The 20,153-nt window shown below is 42.7% G+C and overlaps 1 protein-coding gene and 1 long non-coding RNA gene across 6 annotated transcripts in view; one reads left to right on the top strand and one right to left on the bottom strand.

The window, feature by feature from the left end:
- The window catches only part of LOC125486709, a 36,936-nt gene extending 28,114 nt beyond the window's left edge, over nt 1-8,822 (bottom strand). The window contains exons 1-3 of one of the 3 annotated variants that reach the window (XR_007265341.1): nt 8,666-8,779; nt 7,240-7,415; nt 2,236-3,778 (exon numbers count right to left, since the gene is read on the bottom strand). This is a non-coding gene — a long non-coding RNA (uncharacterized LOC125486709). Of the gene's footprint in view, nt 1-2,235; nt 3,779-7,239; nt 7,416-8,665 lie in introns of those variants that run through there. The other 2 variants (XR_007265342.1, XR_007265340.1) reach the window with 2 other exon arrangements.
- LOC109925122 (thy-1 membrane glycoprotein) lies at nt 7,875-18,913 on the top strand. Of its 3 annotated transcripts, none has more exons than XM_048615388.1 (4): nt 7,875-8,008; nt 12,988-13,068; nt 14,139-14,483; nt 18,115-18,913. In XM_048615388.1, exons 2-4 carry the CDS (start codon nt 13,035-13,037, stop codon nt 18,234-18,236), a joined length of 501 nt encoding a protein of 166 aa, XP_048471345.1. In that variant the 5' UTR covers nt 7,875-8,008; nt 12,988-13,034; the 3' UTR covers nt 18,237-18,913. The 3 variants fall into 3 exon arrangements, with proteins under 3 accessions (XP_048471345.1, XP_020380687.2, XP_048471346.1); XM_020525098.2 differs by lacking the exon at nt 7,875-8,008 and adding an exon at nt 8,809-9,544; XM_048615389.1 differs by lacking the exon at nt 7,875-8,008 and adding an exon at nt 10,813-10,967.
- The last annotated feature ends 1,240 nt before the right edge of the window (nt 18,914-20,153 follow it).

Here is a 20,153-nt window from a genome sequence, read left to right as displayed (position 1 = left end):
TGAATCAATGATCTAGTTTTGCTGATCACTCAGCTTCTTCACTGGTGGAAATGGTTCCTGAACAAGAGATGAACCAGACTTAAAATGGTAAATTCTGTTTCTCTCTTCACACGTGCTGCCAGACCTGCTAAGTTTCTTCAGCACTTTCTGTTTATCATTCTGAGAGAATATGTGATGGTTTCTGCTGTCACTTCTCCAAGAGAAAGACCTCTGGGGTCTTCACCCCTTCCTCCCATTTGTTGTGTGTTTATAAGGAAAGCATTCTGTCCAAAGAATCAGAGAATGATACAGCTCAAAAGGCCATTCAGCACAGCATGCTTGTACTGGCTCACTGAATGAGCTGTCTGATCAGACTCATTCCTGACACAAAGTTCTCTGATTGGTGAACTGCAAAAAGCAAATCTGTAAATGACTAATCTTTACCATTGACCAAGCTAAACACCTTGGTTTTCAAATAATTAATGATGGTTCCCTTGTGAATGCTCAAAAAACAAAACTGACTTCATCTGATTTCTTAACCCAAAGCGATGTGTTATCAATGATTGATACATGCAGCAAACAATCCACTGGGAGTGACAAAGTGCCTGAAAGAACAACATATCCCAGAAATTACAATATTCTTCTGGCAACTAAACAAGAGGATACACAGTTTTCAGAATATCCTAATGTGCTAACATTGTACAGGCGGTTCTGCTGTAATGCATGTTCTGGCAATGCAAATAGGCTGTAGAGTGATTGATGAATAGGGGAACACTATTTCTAAAATGTGAACTTGTGCTGGCTATAACATGATTCCATTGGTGGGTGAAGGTGTACACATCAATATCACACCATTGTTTCACAGGCTTCGTCATGCATATGTACAGTGTTAGTGCTGAAACAGGGGGGAGGCAATGGCCTAATGGTATTATCGCTGGACTGTTAATCCAGAGACCCAGATAACGATCTGGAGACCTGGATTCAAATCCTGCCACAGCAGTGGGTAGAATTTAAATTCAATAAATATCTGGAATTAAGAATCTAATGATGACCCTGAATCCATTGTCAATTGTTGAGGGAAAAACTCATCGGGTTCACTAATGTCCTTTAGGGAAGGAAACTGCCATCCTTACTTGGTCTGGCCTACATGTGACTCCAGACTCACAGCAATGTGATTGACTCTAAACTGCCCTCTGGGCAATTTAGGATGGGCAATAAATGCTGCCTAGCCAGTAACACCCTCATCCCATGAATGAATAAAGGAAAAAAAAATCTCTGCGCTAGTATCACGTGATCATTTCATGGGCTTTGTTGTCAAGAGCTTTCTGTGAGAGGTACAGCACAACCTCCTCCCCCATGTTTTCAAGGTAAATTGTTAAATTTACTTTTATTTCATTATTAGATATGAATTAAACATTTATAAAAATTGTGCTATCCTATGTGTTAGGCTGTTATGTGATTTTTGAGCGATTTTGAGTGGTTTTTTTTGGTGGTCTGCCCCTAACCCCACTTTTTCCATAGGCCTGTTATTTCTATAGGACAATTTTCTATAATGCGATGTTGCACAGGAACGCAACTATCGTGTTATAGCAGAATTGTAGTTTGATGTCACAATTGATTATGTAACGCTCCTGTGAAGCAAAACATGAAGCCTTATTGGGTTAAAATCTCAATTAAAATAGAATATTTTACTGTTATTGAAGACGCAGTTTTCACTGAAGAATCAAGAGGGGAGTGGAACACGTGGCATTATTCCTTTAAAAACGTAGTACAAACATGATAGCCAAATCACCTCCCTCACAACACTAAGTGCTTAATTGGCCTTAAACAGTTCACAGACACTTCTCACCTAAATCTTTCCAACAAACCCTGTCTTCATATCTTCCACAAAACATGTTCAGACCCTCAGTTCAGCAAGTTGTGCAAAAGATAGTCCCACTAACAGTATTACATTCCCTCAGCACTGACCCGCCGATGGTGTGGCTGTCTCAGCACTGACCCTCCGACAGTGCCCACTCCCTCAGCACTGATCCTCCGACAGTGCGGCGCTCCCTCAGCACTGACCCTCCGACAGTGCGGCGCTCCCTCAGTACTGACCCTCCGACAGTGTGGCGCTCCCTCAGCACTGACCCTCTGACAGTGCGGCGCTCCCTCAGCACCGACCCTCCGACAGTGTGGCACTCCCTGAGCACTGACTCTCCAACAGTGTGGCGCTCCCTCAGTACCGACCCTCTGACAGTATGGCACTCCCTCAGCACTGACCCTCCAACAGTGCGGCACTCTCTCAGCACTGACCCTCCGACAGCGTGGCACTCCCTCAGCACTGACCCTCCAATAGTGCGTCATTCTCTGAGTACTGGTTCTCTGATTGTGTGGCACCCCCTCAGTGTTGCACTGAGACTATGTTAATGCTCCCATTTTGCTAGTGTGTAAATTCACAGCTTTCTGTGAAGTAAGATTCCTTCCCGTGGAGCTACAGCTAATGCTGTAATGATTGGTTATGTTCTCACTGATTAATTATTGATTGTTCACATTACAATAATTAGCACACAGATTCCTGCTCTCTGATGACTCAGCAGACAGTCTCTTTGCATCCTCCAGTCTCCACCAAAGTGCTCCAAGTGTTTGTTATTAAGGATCTTTCACATGATGTGCATACACTACTTTCTGTTATTCTTTATTAAGATTGATTTCTATTGATCCCATTTCCTCCTGACATCATCTGGTTTCGAGTTGCAATCCAGTCTCCTGCTGAGACTGTCTCACCATCCATTAAATCTTGTTCTGATCTTTTTGGACATTGCTGTTGTAAATCATTATTTTTAGCTCATCTCAAATGCAGTAATGCAGCAGCCATCCCAGCATCAGCTCCCATGATGGAGAGTCACATCTGTAAGAATACACGTATGCCAACAGCATATGCAGGAACCCCTCAAAGGGATGGTTGGTTTAAATGCATTCCAATGCCTTTACTCCCTATTGAAATGCTGTTACTCCACAATAGCAAACTTTAATCAGAGATAGTAAGAACTGCTGATGCTGGAGTCAGAGATAACACAGTGTGGAGCTGGAGGAACACAGCAGGCCAGGCAGCATCAGAGGAGCAGGAAAGCTGACTTTTTGGGTCAGGACCCTTCTTCAGAAAAGGAGGAGGGAGAAGGGAGCTGTGAAATAAATAGAGAGAGGAGGGGTGGGGCTGGGGGAGGTAGGTGGGATGGTGATAGGTGAGTGCAGGTAGGCAGGTCAAGGAGGCGGGGATGAGAGGGAGAGTTGGTCATGGGGAGATTTTGAAACTGGTGAAGTCCACGTTTAGGCCATTGGGCTGTAGGCTCCCAAGGTGGAATATGAGGTGCTGCTCCTCCAGTTTGCGGGTGGTGTCGTTGTGACACTGGAGGAGGCCCAGGATGGACATGTCACCGTGGGAGTGGGAGTGGGAGTGGGAGTGGTTCACGACCGGAAGGTGTTGTCACGGACAGAGCGCAGGTGCTCTACAAAGCGATCTCCAAGCCTCCCCCTGGTCTCACTGATGTAGAGGAGGCTATATGACAGCCTCTATTGCAAACGTTAATGCTGCCACTGTTTTGTGTGTCAGGACAAGGGAGTTATAGATTCTCACAACCCTTTATGTGGAGAGCCGCTTCCCTCTGAATCTAAAGGGACTGGAATACAAACAGGTGGAAATGATCTTTCAGTTCAACACAGTCTTCATCCGTCTGTAGTAACTGAACTCAGTTCTGGGCCTGGCAATCTCAGGAAGGACCCTGGAAAGGAGTGCAGCACAAAGTCACCTGGATGAACCCTGGGATAAAAGATTACATTGTGAGGACAAATTGTGTAGACTAGTCTTGAATTTTCTCAAGTACAGGAGATTGAGAATGATCTGATTGAGGTGCTTAAAGTGACAGCAATTTGGTGAAATAGATCAAGGGAAACTATTTCCACCATTTCTGTATTCTTTCATACCTTGCAATTGATTTTTAAGACAACACATGCTAATTGCTTTTTGATTGTAGTTGAAGCTACAGGAGAAGTCATGTGGTTTTTGGGAATGAATTTGTACAACTCCTTATGTCTACTTTAAAAACAGACCAGATTTCTTTAAAAATGCATGTAATAGTCTAAGTATCCATTTGTGACAGTTAACATTTTTGATTTATATTTTTGTATGTAGCTTTTAGAAAATTCTGTTAAGTATATTCACTAATCATTCTTTCCTCCATAGCTCTCAGTCTCTCAACTTTGTTAAAAATATCTGAACATATCTGCAGCTTCAAAGTGAGTGAGCTCAAACACTTCTCCTCATCTGTCCCAACTTCCAACTTCCATTAAACTGCCCAGTAATGGGAGAGAGCAGGAGCGGGATCATTACCTATTATTCAACCTGATGGTCTGTGGGCAGCTTTCACAAATAGAGAGAAAGGGGCACATGGGTGCAGAGTGATTTAGATTTACAAGGCCAGCCTAGGGCAACAGAGAATAGATGTTCATACATAATATGATTGTAGATTTGTAGATATGATTTGTAGAGCATTTTTAACAAACAAAAGCATCACAGGGCTCTTCAAAGGAGCTTTATCAAATAAACTTGGTGGAAGAGGTAGGAACGTTGTAAAGGAGGAGAGAGTGGGAAAGGTGCAAGGATGTTGAAGGAGGGAATTCCAGGGTTTGGAGCTAAAGCAGCTGAGGGTGGAAGGAATCAACTTAGGGATGTGCAAGAGCTGAGGACTAGATGCCGATATTTTTGAGGGTTACAAGACTGAGGAAGATCACAGACATAGGAGGGGCAAGATCATGCAGAGATTTAAAAACAATGTATGCACAATCATAGAAAACATGAGCAAATGTAGACCATTCAGCCCCTCAAGTCTACTCTGCCATTCATAAAATTACAGCTGATCTGGGTGTGTTTTGAATTCCATACTCCTACCTACCCCTGATTACCTTCAATTACCTGCCGAACAAGAATCTATTCATTTCTAGCTTAAAAATATTCAAAGGTCCCACCTCCACTACCTTCCAAAGTCACACAACCCTCAGAGAGAAAAACTCTGCTCATCTCTGTCCCAAAAAAGGTGACCCCTGCTTTTAAAATCATGTCCCTAGTTCTGGACTACAAGAGGAAATATTCACCCACATCCAGTTTATCAACACGATTCAGGATCTTACATACTTCTATCAAGTCACCCCTCACTTTTCTAAACTTCAGTGGAAACCAACCCCAACCTGTCCAAGCTTTCCTCAGAAACCAAACCATATATTGATCCCCCCCAGCACAGGTCCCTGTGGAACTCCACTTGATGCATTCTGCCAATCAAAAACAGCCTATGTGCCCTCTGTTTTCTGCCAGCCGGCCAATCTTCTCTCCATGTTCATAGTCACCAACTATACCAGGCAGTTTTATTTTCCGCACCTTATTTATTGCTTTCTGAAAATGCAAGTCTGCTATGTCCACAGGCTACCCTTTATCCACAAGGCATGTTACTCCTTCAAACAGCATTAATAAATTGCTTAAAAATGATTTCCCTTTGGTGAAACCATGCTGGCTGTTCCCAATTAACTCGGGATTTCCTAAGTGCACAGCTATAATCTGTTTAATAATAGATTTTAACACCTTCCTTTTGACAGTTCATAGAATCCCTAGAGTGCAGAAAGGGGTTATTCAGCTCATCAAGTCTGCACCAACCATTCAAATAGCATCCCACCCAGATCCAGCCCCTGACCCTATCCCTGAACCCTGCATTTACCACAGATAATCCACCTAACCTGCATATCCCTGAACACTCCGGGGCAATTTAGTATGGCCAATCCACCCTAACCTGCACAAGTTTGGACTGTGGGAGGAAACTGGAGCACCCGGAGGAAATTCACACAGACACGGGGAGAATGTGCAAACTCCACACAGACAGTCACCCCAGGCTGGAATCAAACTCAGGACCCTGGCGCTGTGAGGCAACATTGCTAACTGCTGAGTCACTGTGCTGCTCTTAACAAGCTATCTGGTTTATAGTTTCCTGTTTCCCTCCCCTCTCAAGTACAGGGTTATATTTGCTACTTTCCAGTCCAATGGAACCTTTCCTGAATTGAGGATTTTTTTAAAATAAAATTATCACCAATGCATATTCTACCTCATTAATAATCTATTTTAAGACCCATTTGAACCTTGAGACTTGTCAGTCTGCAGTTCCATCACTTTGCTCAGTATCAATTCCATCCTGATTGTAATTGCGCTATGTCCCTCTTCCCTTTCTACCATCTGATTTACAGCTACTAATGGAATGCTTTTGTTTTACTTTGTGGTGAAGACAGAAGTAAAATAATTGTTCATTTCACGTTCTATTACCTTAATATCTACTATTACCTTCCCATTCTCATTCTCCAGTGAACCAACTCTGCTTTTACTCATGCTTTGCTTTTAAAATACCTGTGGAAACTCTCAGTAATAAAATCAAGCTACTGCAGATGTGGGAAATCTGAAATAAACACGGACAATGCTGGAGAAACTCAGCAGGTTTGTAGAGAGAAAATCTCTTGCTTTTTGTCATATGTTAAGTGCTTCCTCCTGACAAACATCTGTTATTCTCTGCCATTCTTTATATTCTGACCAATCCATTCTGACGCAGCCCAGTCCATCACACAAGCTAACCTTCCAACCATTGACTCCATCCACACTTCTTGATGACTCAGAAAGGCAGCCAACATTATCAAGGACCCGTCCCACCCCAGTTACAATTTCTACCAACCTCTTCCATCAGGTGGAAAATATAGAAGCTTAAACACATGTACCAACAAGTTCAAGAACAGCTTCTTCCCCACTGTTATTAGACTTTTGAATGGACCTCTCAAATTTCAAATGTAATGTTGTTCTTGCTCTTTAAGCACCTTCTTTACAGCTGTAACTTTGTATTCCTCACTCTGTTCAATCACCCTATGATCTTACGGTATGTTCTGCCAGTACTGCATGCAAAACAAAATTTTTCACTGTGCTTGGGCTTGACCAGGAATCAGTGAAGTGATTGAGAATCATTACTTGGTACAGGTTAGTGTGCAGGCAGTGAATAGTTAAATTTCCTCAAAGTAACAAAGTATAGAACATGGGAGAGCACTTGGAGCATGTTGGAATAGTTGTGTCAATTGATAATAAAGGCATGAATTGCATGGGGGGGGTGGTCACAGAGTTAGGCAGTATTACACTGTTCTATAATGTTGATGTAAAGCAGTTTCTGTTGCTGGGAGTATTACAATGTAGAACAAACCTCTTACCCCGAGTCTGGTCATAACCTTTCCCAATGGGAGATTCTGGGCCAAGTGTGTACCTCCATTTTAGTGAGGAATTGAGCTGAGGGGCAGAAACCTGTCAGTTGTAACGAAGAGGCTGAGATCTCTAACATGGTGTCCTGGACAGTGTCCTGATATCAAGTCTTTACAAAGCAGTGTGCCTGCAGATAAAGCAGAGCAGAAAGAAATTTAGGAAATGTTGCAATCGCTGAGCAGCTCAGGGCAGCTTCTACAAGACAAAGTTAATGATTCAGATCAAAGACATGTCATCACTTGTTTTACTTTGGATCCTGTTAATTATTGCAGAAGAACTATTTCTTTCTGGGTCCCTCACTCGCCTACATCTGTTGTATCAATGAAATAGACTCTCCATCTTTACCCAGTTTTGGGGCAGCCCCCACACCCTGAGAGGCAGCAAGGACAGAGGGATCTATGTGTGTTTCGGGGTCTCCCGCCCCCGGGAAACCCCTTTATTCCCGGCTGGACAGACTGATTCCCAACAACGAGAGGAGCGCAGGAGTGTATGGAATTGGGGAATAGTGAGGAAGTGCGACGGATTGCAAACATTGAAAGGACTGAAGGGGGAAAGGTTTGAGGTTCTGGGTGGGAGGGGCGTGTTTCTCAGGGTCAGCTGATATCTGTATGCCGCATTGAGGAACCTGCTGTGTCTCTCTCTCTCTATCATACACACACACCCTTCCAACTGCAACTCACTGAAAACATCCAGAGGCTGAAGATTCCGGAGAGAGTGAAGGTGAGAACTGGGGTGATAATAAGGGAGAAGTAGAACTGATGTTAAACCAAAACAGCTTGGGGAAAAAAAGGGTCGGGATTAATAACATAGAAATTAGGGGGGAAAACAGAATAATGAGGTGAACAGAGGGACAGAGTGCTGGAGGAACTCAGCAGGCAGTAGCTGCGGAGACACAGAGGAACAGGAATAGGGAATGGGGAATTTCGGCTCCGCTCTGACTGTTATTTGGGCGGATTGGGGAGAGATGCCGGGGCCGGGAGTGGCTGAAGGGACGTGTCTCAGTCCCGGGCAGGAGGCTGGCACACGGTCAGCCCACTCCCCACAACAGCAACTTCATTCTGTGATACAGCACGGAAACAGACCCTTCGGCCCAACCAGTCCGTGCCGAACATAATCCCAAACTAAACCAGTCCCACCGGCCTGCCCCTGATCCATATCCCTCCAAACCTTTCCTATTCGTGTACTTTTGCAAATATCTTTTAAACGTAACTGTACCCACACCAACCACTTCATTTGAAATGATGTTCATTTCACACTCGAACCACCCTCTGTGTAAAAAGAAATTTCATGTCTTTTTTTAAATCTCCCTCCTGTTACATTAAAAATGTGCCCCCGCCCCGTCTTGAAATTCCTCCCTCCTAGGGAAAAGACACCTACCGCTGACCCTGTCTGTCTGAGGAAAGGCTGTGAATTAAGACCAATGAGAAAGGAAATGCGAAAGTTCAACGTTTCAAAGCACCCACCCCCCAATTTTTTTTACCGTCTGGGTGAATCACGAACTTCAGTCTCTAAAATGTTACATTTAGGAAAGTCATGCAAAAAGGAAAAGGAAGTGGTGTTGCTCTGATAGTAAGGATGGGATTGGTGCATTAGGATGGGAGGATCTCAGATTGGAAGAAACAAATGTAGAATTTGATGGGGTAGAACAAAGTAAGGGGGCAAACATTGATAAGTGTTATTTATATTCACTAACTGTAATAGTAGTGTTTGGCATGGTATTAATCAGGAGATTAGAGAAGTATGTAATACAGTAATCATGGATGATTTCAATCTGCATATCGACTGGGTAAACCTAAAAAACAGTAATGGTATGGAGGGGGAGACCACGGGCCATGTAAGGGATAGCTTTATACAGCAGTATTTCAGGAAAGTGGAGATGTACAAAACAGACTTGTATATGCTGTGAATAAGTTAGAAGGCTAAGGTGCAGGTGAAGTAAGCTATTAGGAAGGCTAAAGGAATGTTAGGCTTTATTGAAAGAGGATTTGAGTACAAAAATAGTGAACATCTTCTTTCCATTGTATCAGAGCTTAGTAAGAACACACCCAGAGCACTGTGTGCAATTCTGGTCTCCCTTTCTCAAGAAATATTATTACTGTAGAGGGAGTATAACAAAGGTTCACCAGACTTGTTCCCAGGATGACTGGACTGTCCTATACTGAGAGATTGGGAAAACTGACCACGTCTTCCCTACGTTTTCTAAGAATCAGAAGTGATCTTTATTGAATCTACAAAATACTCAAACGAATAAAGAAGGTAAATTTACATAAGATGTTTCCCCTGATGGAGGAGTGTAAATCTAGGGGACACTATTACAAAGTAAGGGAGAAACCACTAAGGACAAAGAAATGTTAATTTACTCAGGGTTGTTAATCTTTAGAATTCTGTACGGACTATGGAAGCTCAGTTATTGAGTATGTTTAAAGTAGGGATTAGTATTCAGAAATCAGTTAATCACGTAAAGGGATATGGGAATGGTGTAGGAAAAAGAAGTCATTGTAATGGATAATCAGCCTCGATCAGATTGAATGGCAGAGGAGACTCGATGGGCTGAATGACCTAATCCTGCTCTTATGTTAAATAAATGGGTTGTGCAGAAGTAAAGAAATTAACCTTTTGTTAATTCCATGTGGTTTTATTTGACAACACTTAAAAATTACTCCAATGTTCCAGGCTTGTCCCTTGTCTAATTGGACTCTCTTTATGTCCCAGATGTTTCCTTTTACAGTCATTTATTTGTAATTTTTCTTTCGATGGAAATATCTGAACAAACCAGAATCTTCCCAGACCCTCCCTGACTCTTTATTGATTTAGATACTGGGCAACAGATTGTATGATTACACCGTAGTGTATGTGGGGATTATGTGCACTGCAGGGGTTTGAGAAGGCAGCTCACCAGCACCGCCTTGAGGAAATAAAAATTGGCGATAAATGCTGTCTGAGCCAGCAACGCCCATGTCCCACGAGTGAATATAAAATAAACAGCCCTTCCATCAAAATGTATTAACATTCCATTTTCTCCATAATTCCTGTCCTTTCATGCTCTCTGACTTGCTTTAAGTAATTTTGAACTGAATCAATATTTTAACAATTTTTTTTTTAGAAATGTACCATCAGTAACTTGCTATGTATTTCTGATTCTGTGTAATGTTGTGACCACCATAGAGACTGATAACTTTGTCAAAGTTTGGAATGGAGTAATTTTTAATTCTGTCATTTGACCTATTCACAAGACCTAGGCAGGCACAATGTTCAATCTGTGTAATTGTTTAATTAATAAACCTGGTGATGCACCGTGGTGAATAGTTCACGCGTGTTTTGTCAGGGAATTCGATTTGTAAAAGTGAAGAGAAACTGATGATGTCCCACTCACCACGTCACTTCTATTTTGAAAGAATGATTTGGGTGGTTCAAGATCAGTCGTCTGGTCTTGAAGATAACAACTGCAAGGGAATGGCACTTTAGATTAGTAATTCTGTTGAAGTTTATTTACATGTTGATTTCTAATCATGTTGCAACAAGCAAGTGGAACGTTTGTGAATCCAATATGTTTAATGCTGAAGTTTACAAAGGTTCCAAGTGCTTACCTTTAGGGACAGTGACCATAATATGATAAAATTCACCCTGCAGTCTGAGAGAGAAGCTTGAACCAGATGTAACACATTACAATTGAGTAAAGGTAACTACAAAGACATGAGGGAGGAGCTGGCCAGAGCTGATTGGAAGAGGAACCTGCAGGGAAGAACACTAATGGCAGGAACTTGTAGGAGTTATTCAAGAGGCACAGCAGTAATTCATCGCAAGGAAGAAGAAACATGCTAAGGGGAGGGTGAGGCAACCGCGGGTGACAAGGGAAGTCAGGGACAGTATTAAAGCAAAAGAAAAAGTATACAGTGTGGTGAAGATTAGTGGGAAGCCAGAGAGTTGGGAAGCCTTTTAAAAACCAGCACAGGACAACCAGAAATCAATAAGTGGGAAAAGATGAAATATGAGGGTAAGTTAGCTAGTAATGTAAAAGAAGATTGCAAGAGTTCTTTAGGTATATAAAAAAGAGCAGCAAGAATGGACATTGGGTGGTTGAAAAATGAGGCTGGAGAAGTAGTAATGGGGAACAAAGAAATGGAGGAGGAACTGAATTGGTACTGTGCATTAGTTTTCACGGTGGAAAACACCAGCAACATACCAGAATTTCAAGACAGTCAGGGGGGCAGAAGTGAGTGTAGCGGCCATCACTAAGGAGAAGGTGCTAGGCAAGCTGAAAGGTTTGAAGGTAGATAAATAACCCAGATGCAGATGGATTACTCCCCAGAGTTCTGAAGGAGATAGCTGAGGAGAATGTGGAGGCAGTAGTGGTGATCTTTCAGGAATCATTGGAGTCAGGGAGGGTCTGGAAAATGGCTATTGGAATGCCCTTACTTAAGAAAGGAGGGAGGCAGAAGACAGGAAACTATTGGCTAGTTAGCCTGACCTCGGTTGTTGGGAAGATTTTAGTGTCCATTATTGTGGAGTACTTGGAAGTGCACGGTAAAATAGAGCTGAGTCAGCATGGCTTCGTTAAGGAGAGGTCATGTCTGAAAAATCTGTTGGAATTCTTTTGAGGAAATAACCAGCAAGTTAGAGAAAGAAGTGGCAGATGAAATACGGTGTGGGAAAGAGTGAGGTTATGCACCTTGTTGGAAGAATGAGGCTGTGCCCTTGGATCCTACTCTCCAACTAATGGAAACATATTTTTCGCTTCTCCACAAATACTGAGGGGCCTGGATAGAGTGGACATGGAGAATATGTTTCCACTAGTAGGAGAGACTAGAACCCAACAGTACAGCTTCAGAGTTAAGGGGCAACCCTTTAGAACTGAGATCAGGAGGAATTTCTTCAGCCAGAGGATAGTAAATCTATGGAACCCATTGCCACAGAGGGCTGTGGAGACCAAGTCCGTGAGTGTCTTATGGACCTTCAAATGTTCTAAATTGAATTATGCCAACTTGAAAAATGTTGTCGCCATTGTAATATGGGAAACACAGCAGCAAATTGTCAAAACTAAACTCAAAACAATAATGAGGTACTGATACTGGACCCAACAGAGAATTCTCTTCAATAAAAACCGAAAGAACTGCGGATGCTGTAAATCAGAAACAAAAACAGAAGTTGCTGGAAAAGAAGTTGCTATTTGGCAGCATCTGTGAAGGGAAATCGAAGTTAACGTTCTGTTTTCAAACAGTTTTGTGGAAGGGTCACCAGACCTAAAAGGTTAACTTTGATTTCTGTAGAGAATTCGCCCTTTTTTTAAACGAAAGCAAATTGCTATAAGTTTATCTGCACCCATTTGAGAGGGAAGTTGTGGCATTGGTATAGTTTCTCATCTGACAGTGCGGCGCTCCCTCGACACTGACCCTGCGACAGTGCGACGCTCTCTCGGTATTGCACTGGAAGCTGCTCTGGTTAATGTGCTGAAATTTTTTAAAGTGGTTATTGAACCCATGAGCCTGACTGAGAGGTGGGAAGAGCCATGGAAGAGCTAGTCAGGGACTTAATGAAAACATTTAAGAGAGTTTGGTGTGGCTGGATCCCCCTCACTGCACTTGTCCCAAGGGGAGCTTTACGGTCTTCTCTCTTTCTGAAGCTACTGTGAGAAGCTGGAAGCAACCGAGGGAATGGAGCCGCTATCCATTGTTTCTGACAGGGTTTGGTGTATTTCACAGGGGCTGTGATTGGCTTGTGGACAGATATCGATTGGCCTTTGTTGAAGATGAACCAGCTGCTGATAGTGTTGGTCCTGGCAGGTAGGAGACCACAGCACGCGCGCACACATGTGCACACGCACACACAATCAGAGTTTGTACACTCCACTCTGATGCAGATTCTGGGTGTGTGTCTGGGTAAACCAGAAAATTCAGCAAATCTACCTAAAATTATCTGTGCTGCAAGGTTTTGCTGCGATCGCTGAAATTAAAAACAAATCTTTCTTTTCTCTTAACTCACTCTAACATACAGGACCCAACTTTAGAAAGGGGAAGAATTTGGGCCAGTAAATGGAACCAGCAGCTCTGCTGTCAGTTGCCTATTCAATAATGTTTGATCACAGCCGAGTAAACATTCATGGACCTTGTGTGTTTCACACTCGGTCATTGTGCTAGGGAGTTGTGATGATACTTTGAAACCATCACGTAATTATAAAGTTTCAGGCAATGACCATTTCCGAGACATAGTACAACTGTCTTCTTTTGGTATTTTAAATAGCATTATCATCCCAAAATCCCCCACAATCGACATTCTGGGAGTTATCATTGACCATAAATTGAACTTGCCTTGCTATATAGATACTATGGTGACAACAGCAGGTCAGAGGCTGGGAGACCTGCAGTAAGTAACGCACCATCTGACTCACCAAAGCCTGTCCACCATCTACAAGGCACAAGTCAGGAGTGTGACTTACCTGGATGGGTGCAGCTCCAACAACACTCAAGAAGCTTGACACCATCCAGGGCAAAGCAGTCTGTTGACTGGCACTATATACTTTCATCCCACTGGGTCTCTTCAGCACCAATGTACAGGGGGTGCCATCTACAAAGTGCATTGCAGCAACTCATTCTGCTTCAATAGCACCTTCAAAATCCACATGCTCTCCCACTTAGAATCAGAAGGGCACCAGACAGATGAAAATGTCACCATTTGTAAGCTTCTATCTGAATGTGACATGGATCTACATCGTTGTTCCATCAGTGTCACTGGGTAAACATTCTGGAACTCCCTCCCTAATAGCATTGTGGTGTCCTACACTTCACAGATATCAGCATTTAAATTGCAATGTTAAATTATTAACACTACTGGCCATTTTATTCCTGTTTTTCAGTGTTGTCCATGACAGAGGGCCTGGAAATCACAGACTTGTACGCATGTACCAATAAAACCAATGATTTGCGTATTGATTGCGCCTACAAGAAGACTGGCAGTAACGCCATCCAGTATGAGTGGAGTCTCTCTAAGGAGAAAAGCACATTTGTGCTCGCAAGCACAATCCACACCAATGCGATAACTACCATTTACAAGGATCGTGCAAAAGCAATCTTGAAGGACACTTGCTTGACGCTAATGTTGACTGGATTCAGTGATTCTGATGATGGTACATACACATGCCATCTTCACTCTGATAGCGAAACAAAGAAGAATGCCAATAAAACAATTTCAGTGAAGCATGGTAAGAATATCTTCTTTAACACATGAGGAATTGTCAGTATGAGGAGTCATGAGAGCTAGGAGTGGAAGTGGGCCATTCAGCCTCCCTTAAAAAAGGGACCAAATTTGTATGTAAAGCTCCAGGTGCGGTCTAACTAATGCTTTGTACAGTTGTAGTAACACTTTCCTACTTTTATACTTTATTCCTTCAATAAATATGAAAAAATCCATTTTCCTTCCATATTACCTGCTATACCTACATACTAGCATTCTGTGATTCATGCATAAGGACACCCAGATCCCTCTGCACTAAAGCACTCTGAAGTTTCTCTCCATTTTGATAATAAGTTGTCATTCTATTCTTCTGACCAAAATAGATAACCTCTCACTTTACACATTAAACTTCATCTGTCAAATTTTGGCCCATTCATCTAACCTATCCATATCCATTTATAAATTTCTTATTTCTTTATTGCAGCTTACTTTCCCACCTATTTTGGTGTCATCTAATTTCGCTAGAGCACCTCCTGTCCCCACATCCAAGAAATTGACACAGATTGTAAGTAGTTGTGGCCTGAGGACCAAACCCTGTGGCACCCCATCCAAGGGCCCTGTGCATGGCGTCTCCCTGATGGAGAAGGGAATGGACACTTGGACAGAAGAATTCTTATGTTGTCACTGTGGGCTAGAGAGACATCACCTGCTGTCCCAAACAATATTAACACCAGATCCAGTAACTCTGAAAGTCTATCACAGGAAATTTCTCACAGCTAGACAAAATTAGTGAACTTCACACCCAGCATCTTTATTGGTGTAGTCATGTCAAATGTTGCATTTGTTATACACAATATTTAGAAGAAGAGCTTTTCTATTAGCTATAGTTAACAGACATGAAATCACCTTGCTTAACTTTACCATTTATCTAACACTGTGCTGCCCCTGTCCTTGAGTGTTTGATGGGGACAGTATCAAGGGAGCTTACTTTTCAGTTTGAGTGGAGGGACATTTATATCCATTTTAAGAGTAAAGGTAGCTTTACTGTTTCTCTGTACCCATACTCTCCCTGTCTTGGAGTGATTAATGGGGACAGTGTGCAGATGTTTTACTCTATCTCTAACCCTGATCGATGTACAATACAAAAATAGGTGGGAGGGAATGTTGAGATGATATAAGGCACAGGGTTATGGGACCTTTAAGTGAGTGGGCAAAAACTTGGCAGGTGTAGTTTAATGTAGGAAAGTGAAGAATTCTTTAAATGGGAAGATTACAACAAACTCAGTGCTGAGTGATCTGGAAACAGAGTTGGCTTGGAGGTGCAGCAAGTAATTAAGAAGGCAAGTGGAACTGTGGCCTTTATTGCTAAGTGGTTGGTGTTTTAACACCATATCTCATAACAGCAGAAGTAGGCCATTGAGTTCACCAAGTCAGCTCCAACATTCAGTTTGATCATGGCAGATCTGAGAATTCTCAACTCCACTTTCCAGTCTTTCCCTATTACCCTTAATTCCCTGACTGATTAAAAATCTGTCTCTCTCTGCCTTGAATGTACTTAATGAGCCATCTTTGACAGCTCTCTTTGGTTGAAAAAATTTCACACATTCACAATCCTCCGAGTAGAAATTCCTCTTCCCATTTGTCTTAAATGGGCAACCCTTTATTCTAAGATAGTGCAGTCTGATCCTGGACTCCCCCACAAAGGGAAAAGCATCTCCACATCTACCCTGTCAAGTCCCTTAAGTATCTTGTATGTTGCAATAAGGTCACCCCTCTTTCTTCTATATCCCAGCAAATGCAGGCCCAACTTTCTCCAGCTCTCTTGAGACAGTCCCTTCGTTCTCAGCATCAGCCTAGTGAACCTTGTCTGGACTGTCTGCAATGCTAATACGTCTTTCCTTAAATAAAGGAACCAATACAGTTCAGTAATCCAGCTGGGGTCTGATGAGTGCCTTGCACAGTTTTGGCAAAATCTGTTTTTACTTCCATTCCTTAGTCCATTAGATTTGCCATCTCCATTAGCCACTGAGCTTGAATGCTAATTTCTTGTGGTTCATGGATGAGGAAGTCTTGTTCCAACTGTACAGGGTGTTGCTGAGGCTGTGGACAGCTTTGGTCCCTGTATTTAAGAAAGGATGGACTGGCATTAGCGGCAGGTCAAAGGAGATTCACTCGGCTGATCCTAGAATGAAAGTGTGGGGCGGACGGGGGAGTCACGGAGAGAGTTGTCCCTCCGGAAAGCAGAAGGGTCTAGGCCCGAAACGTCAGCCTCTCTGCTCCTATGATGCTGCTTGGCCTGCTGTGTTCATCCAGCCCTGCACCTTGTTGTCTCGGATTCTCCAGCATCTGCAGTTCCTACTATCCTAGAATGAAAGTGTTGATTTATCAACAACAGCTAGACAGACTTGGCCCTTATTCATTACAGTTTAGAAGAATGAGGGGTGATCTTATTGAAAGATACAAGATTTTGAGGTGGTTTCGCAGGGGAGATGTTGAGAAGATGTTTCCACCAGTGGATGTATCTTTGACTAGGACGCATAGTTACAAAATTAGGGTACATTTGTTTAAAACTAAGATGTGAAGGAATTTCTTCTCCCAGAAGGTAGTGAACATCTGGAGTTGTGAACATCTGGAGTTCTGAACCCCAGACACTTGAGGAGGCTAGATCACATAAATTATCTACAGAGGGCAGAGGTAGGTTTTTTTGACATAGCAAGGAATTGAGGGCTATGAGGAGCTTCACTAAAGTTGAGTTCAGGCCTGAGGAAGATCAGCCATGATCCAATCAAATAATGGGGCAAAACTGGAGCTGAATGACCTTCTACTCCTATTATGTTCTTATGAGCTGTACTGATTCTATGCGTGTTTAAAGGTGACAGTGTAAAGAGCTTTACTTTTGTATCTAGTCCAATGCTATAGCTGTCCTGAGAATATCTGCTGGGCTGGTGCAGAGAGAGTTTTACTTTGTGACTTGCACTTCTGAGTTTCTTTAAATAGCTTTCAGTCTTAGTCACAGGCAATTAAGAGGGTTGGATCTTGACTCTGTGCAACTGTAAATTGAGTGAGAGTGAATGAAGGAAGGGTCCTGACTCAAAACATCAACTTTCCTGCTTCTCTGATGCTGCCTGACCTGCTGTGTTCCTTCAGCTCCACACTGTGTTATCAGCCTGTTAATCACTTCCTGTTTTTATTTTGAAACCTGAGCTGGAAGTTGTTTTAAAGTTGACAGAAAAAGTCAAACATAAATTCACTTGCACTGAGATTTCAGTTTAGGATTCTTCTAGAGCATCAGCTACTGAGGAGCTCATATTGCGTCACTGCAGAATGAGGTAATTTGTAAAAGCAGTGTGACAAAATGAGGGCAGTCTGTTTAAAGCAACCAGTGTTTAAAGTTTAGTGGTGGAAACAGATTCAGTTTTAGCCTTTCAAATGGACTTGGATAAATACACAAAGGAGAGAAATATTGCAGCAGTATGTGGAGGGATAAGTGAAGTGTGACTGAGATTGTGAAATGTGATGGACCAAATGGCCTCCCCTACAATACTGTTCTGCCATTCTATGTGTGATGGATAGTGGTGTTGTCATTTTGCAGGAACCAATGGTATTGTTGCAAATACAAAGTCATATTTTCTCATCTCATCTTTCTGTTAATGTGTCAGGTAATGTGACCACCTGTGGTGCCCCTGGACTTGTGCTGGACAGTCCCCGAATGCTGATCCTTCTTCTCTCTCTGGCTATCCTTCATGCTCTGGATGCTCTGCCTTGTGGAAGTCAAAATTAATATTTCAACTGGAACAGAACGGGCATGATGGCAACTTCCCCATGGAATGAGCGATTGTTCTGTGTCGTTATCTTCCCTGCCATCCCTTTCCGCACACTGTCTCTCCTTTGTTTGTATTTCTTGTGGGTTATTTTCCTGATTATCTGTCAGCGACTTCACTGAGCAAAGGTATAGTTTCAATGAGTTACAAGTCACATGAAGGAGCCTCTCCCAGTCTCCTCTCTCTAGCTCTGATGCCAGCTGCCCTAAGTACAGTAGGTAGATGTAGCTGGCAGAGATGCTCTTTAGAAAGGAGATCAGAGCCACCAAAAGCTGCAGTTTGCAGAAACAGTCAGTCTCTCCATAATTTCCTTGATGATGCAGAATGATAAGTGAGAGAGAGAGGGGTCATCTAAGATGCATCTCTGGGAACCCTTTTGATCAAAGCTGTACTTCCAGTATTTGTGCTGGGGTTTGCTGCCAAACTATGACTCAAACTCTTGAATAAATCAAAGTAACAAATTAATCCAAGTGCTTTAGCGTTGAATGACTAGAATGCTAAGCTGCTGAGATATATAGCTGTATGTACTGGGATCATCAGCTCTGTATTTCCTATAAAGGCTGAGTTCTGTGCAGTGGAATTTTTAATTACCAAGTATCCAATAAATATTTCTCATTTCCTTTACTCAAATTAAAAATGTGATCCTCGTCTGACTTTTTTTTTGTAGAGAATTTTCCTCTCTTCGCTAACAGTTTCCATCTCTTCTACAATCCTGTAACTCCTCTCGTGGTCCCTCCTCCCTTTTCACCTCTCCTCACTTCTCCTCTACCACTTCCCCTCACCCCCTCATCCTCCCCCATCCCCTTTGCAGTATCCAGGGCTCCCAACTGTTTCTTGATATCACATGGAGTGAATTGAATTGGCTGAAGACTGGCATCTGTGATGCTGGGGACCACTGGAGGAGGCTGAGATGGATCATCCACTCAGCACTTCTGGCTGAAGATGGTTGTGAATGCTTCAGCCTTATCTGTTGCACTGATGTGCTGGGCTCTTCCATCATTGAGGATGAGGATATTTGTGGAACCTCCTCCTCCAGTGAGTTGTTTAATTGTCCACCACCATTCACAACTGGATGTGGCAGGACTGCAGAGCTTAGATCTGATCTGTTGGTTGTGTGATCGCTTAGCTCTGTCTATCACTTGCCCCTTATGTTGTCTGGCGTGTAATAGTTCTGTTTTTGTAGCTTCACACTTTTACATGTGCCTCATACTCCTGGTGTGCCCTGAAGCGCTTGTCATTGAACCAGGGTTGATCTCCAGGCTTGGTGGTAGAGTGGAGAATGTAACATGACATGACATTATGTTGGAGTACCATTCTGCAGATGGCCCACGTTATGAAAATCCAGTCTTGACTTGCTACATCTGTTCAAATGAGATGACCTTTTAATTCCAGATTCCACAACCCATCATGTAGAATTGCTCGTCCACTGTCATTATCATGACATTGTTTTTGCAGTTTGGAAATTCAAGTATATTACATTTATTTACTCCCCTTTATGTACTCCATTTGTTAAATAATCTGGAGAAACTCCAAAATGTTTGTCAACTGCAATTTATTTACTGTAAAATCTTCTTAACCCTGTTGCTCCTTTCTTGACTAATGGTATCACTTGGCTAACTTCCAATCCACTAGGAGAATTTAGGAATTTTAGAAAACCACAAGACAATCCCCTGTCACTGCAGCTACCTCCTATAGGCCCTGGGGATTTGTTGCCCTCTAATCCCATATATTTCACCAATCCTTTCTCTCTGCTGATGTGAAAAGCAATAATATGGGGCCAGAGGAATTAGTCCCAATGCACCAATAACACCACATGGCAGGCACACAATATAGACAATAACGTGGGGATTGGCAGTGGTTCCCCTAGCTCACAGGTA

Source organism: Rhincodon typus, chromosome 32, assembly GCF_021869965.1.
Source record: "Rhincodon typus isolate 14 chromosome 32, sRhiTyp1.1, whole genome shotgun sequence".
NCBI lineage: Eukaryota > Metazoa > Chordata > Chondrichthyes > Orectolobiformes > Rhincodontidae > Rhincodon > Rhincodon typus.
The sequence above is the reverse complement of the archived record's forward strand: the minus strand, read 5'-3'. Positions and strand labels throughout refer to the sequence as shown.